The sequence below is a fragment of the Pteropus vampyrus genome, unplaced genomic scaffold, assembly GCF_000151845.1.
Source record: "Pteropus vampyrus isolate Shadow unplaced genomic scaffold, Pvam_2.0 Scaffold203, whole genome shotgun sequence".
Classification (NCBI taxonomy): Eukaryota; Metazoa; Chordata; class Mammalia; order Chiroptera; family Pteropodidae; genus Pteropus; species Pteropus vampyrus.
Genome location: NW_011888984.1, coordinates 567,277 through 569,929, shown reverse-complemented (window position 1 = coordinate 569,929; position 2,653 = coordinate 567,277). Strand labels below are relative to the sequence as shown.

Genomic DNA, 2,653 nt, shown 5'->3' with positions numbered 1-2,653 from the left:
TCCTGCAGCAATTTGTTACAGCAGCAACAGGAAACTAATACAGTCTCTTCAATGGGAGCTGCTGATTCGCCTTTTCCACCAAACCCACAGAACTAAGGAGTTTCACCAAAACAGAAGAAACGTTTGGCTTCTGGGTAGACGAAAAATGTAAAATGTCCACCACATACATCAAGAGGGACTTTGTGTTCCTCTAATATTTTAATGTCTCCTGAGAACACTTCCATATACCAACAGTGTAATTAAAATTAAAGAAGGAACAAATTTATTCTCGTGTAGAAGTAAGTGCTACATCAAACTCCTGCCAGCATTCATTTAAAAATATTTATTGAGCACCTACTATGTGCTGGGTACCGTTCTAACACTGGGGATTCGGCAAGAACAAAAGGGACAGAATTCCCTGTCCTTGTGCATCTTGCACACTCTGGTGGAGAGACAGATAATAGACGAAAGAAATAAGTAAATTTATTGGGTGGTGATGAACACAGTGGAGAAATACACGCCAAGAAGACATGGCGGACCCAGACGGGAGCTGCGAGTTGAGAGGCGGAGCCAGGAGCACCCTCTCTGACGAGGCAACTTTTGTGCAGAGGCCTGAGGGATGCAAGAGCCTCAGGGATCCTGGAGGAAGAAAATTCCAGATAGAGCGGAGTGAGCAAGGAGGGAGAGAATAGATGAAGTCAGAGTTAACGGGTAGTGGGGGTGGGAGGGGGTGATCTTGCCGGGCCCTCTGAAGGGACTTTGGACTTGGCGAAGCCACCGGTGGTAGCAGCAGAGAAGGGACATGATCTGGTTTGCATTTCAACGGGAGAATAACTTAGCAGGACCAAAGTGGAAACACACAGCCTGGTTCTGGCTACGGAGCAACTGCGAGAGCTCAGGGAAGAGGTGCGTGTGTCTCCGTCCGGGGTTTTTGCATTGGAGATATGTCAGTGGCATTTGCTGACGGATCAGGTGTGACGTATGGAAGGAAGAGGGGAGCCCGTGGAAGACGCCTCCAAGGGCTGCGGCCTGAGCGGCAGAGCCGACGGAGCTGCGATACCTGGGACGGGAAGCCTGCAGGGCGCGCAGGTTTGGGAGGCAGATCGGACGCTCGGCTTCAGACACAAGTCTCTTGCGATTCGCTTAGACAGCCAGGAGCAGATGCTGGAAAGATGAGCCCAGAATTCGGGGTGGGGTTTGCACTGGACACAGAAGTTTGAGATGAACAGCGAACAAGGCGGCACTCGCTCAGAGCAGTTATCGCTGGAGCGTTTGGCTGACAGTGGTGTCGTTGCTGCGGTTCGGTGTTTCCCACGCAGGGCGGGAGACAGTAGCAACGCGGAACCAGCAGAACCGAACCCGAAAACGCGCACGTCCCAGTCTGCGAGATAAAACGCGAGGTGACGGCACAGAGCAGGGATTTGGGATCGAGCACGTGTTGAAAGTCAGCTCTACCCCGCGTGCTTTTTTTTAATTAAAATTATTGGGCGACATTGGTTAATACAATTAAATAGGTTTCAAGAGTACAATTCGATAATACATCACACGAACACTGCGTTGTGTGTTCAACACCCAAGTTAACTTTCCTTCCATCACCAAATATTTGACCGTCTTTACCCCACCGACCTCCCTGTCCCCGCTTCCCTCTGGTGACCACTGATCCACTGTCCGTGTCCCTGAGTCTCTGTTAGTCATGTTTGTTTGCGGTTTCCAGTTTTATATCCCACGTGAGTGAAATCATATGGTTCTCAACTTTCTCTGACTTATTTCACGTAGCATGATAATCTCCAGATCCATCCATGTTGTCACAAATGGGAATATTTCATCTTTTCTTATGGCCGAGTAATATTCCATTGTATACACCCTGTGTGATCTGCAGTGACTTCCTCTCTCCAGCTGCTGGGGGCTGTCAGCAGACAACTTCCTGCTGTCAGCTCCCTCGGCGTCAGCCTCAGGTGCAGAGAACTGCCCCGCTCAAATCCAGGCCCTTCCCAGGATGGCCCCATCAGTGACCGATGGAGTCGGGGATATGAAGCCCGGGAATTTAAGCCAAACGGGACAGCTCTGTTAAGCTATCCACACTCAAAGTCTCCTGTGGGGTCGACCGAGGCCGATGTGGGGCCTGCATCACAGTTCAAATTCTCCATCTGCCCAACCCCGGCTCTCCCCTCCCCCTTCCACTGGCGTGAAGCGCTAACAAATGTCCTGCACTTCAAACTGCAGCTCAGCGTCTGCTTCCAGGGAGCTCAAATTGCAACAGGATTCAACAGCACCGAGGTGGGGCACAAAGCCTAAAAGTTGCGTTTAACGTGTAGGCAGGCCCTACAGTATTCCAGGCCGGCTTCCTAAGACACAGACCCCTTTCTGTGCCATGAGCCTGACCTCCCGACCTGGAGAGACAAGAGAAGAATGACAAACACCTGCTATAAGTGTTTCAAAAAAGTCACAGAGGGAAGAGTCAAAGGTGCCCAACCTCATTAGTATTCAGTATTCAGAAAGATTCTAGTTAAAATCATAATAGCATGCCGTTTTATATCTAAATTGTCAAAAAAAAATTTTTTTAAGTCTCCCAATATTAGGTTTTAATCCTTAGTATGAAACAAATATCCACAAGTCCATACTGATCTGAGCAAATGATCAAACACATAAGTAAATGGGGAGAAGGGATAGCTCT

General features: G+C 49.2%; 1 protein-coding gene across 1 annotated transcript in view; it reads right to left on the bottom strand.

Moving 5' to 3' along the window:
• LOC105300161 overlaps positions 1–2,653 on the bottom strand; it is a 26,993-nt gene that overhangs the window by 21,027 nt on the left and 3,313 nt on the right. Inside the window, exon 3 of the mRNA XM_023537907.1 lies at positions 1,040–1,360. Coding sequence (XP_023393675.1) covers positions 1,040–1,360 — 321 coding nt within the window. The remainder of the gene's footprint in view (positions 1–1,039; positions 1,361–2,653) is intronic.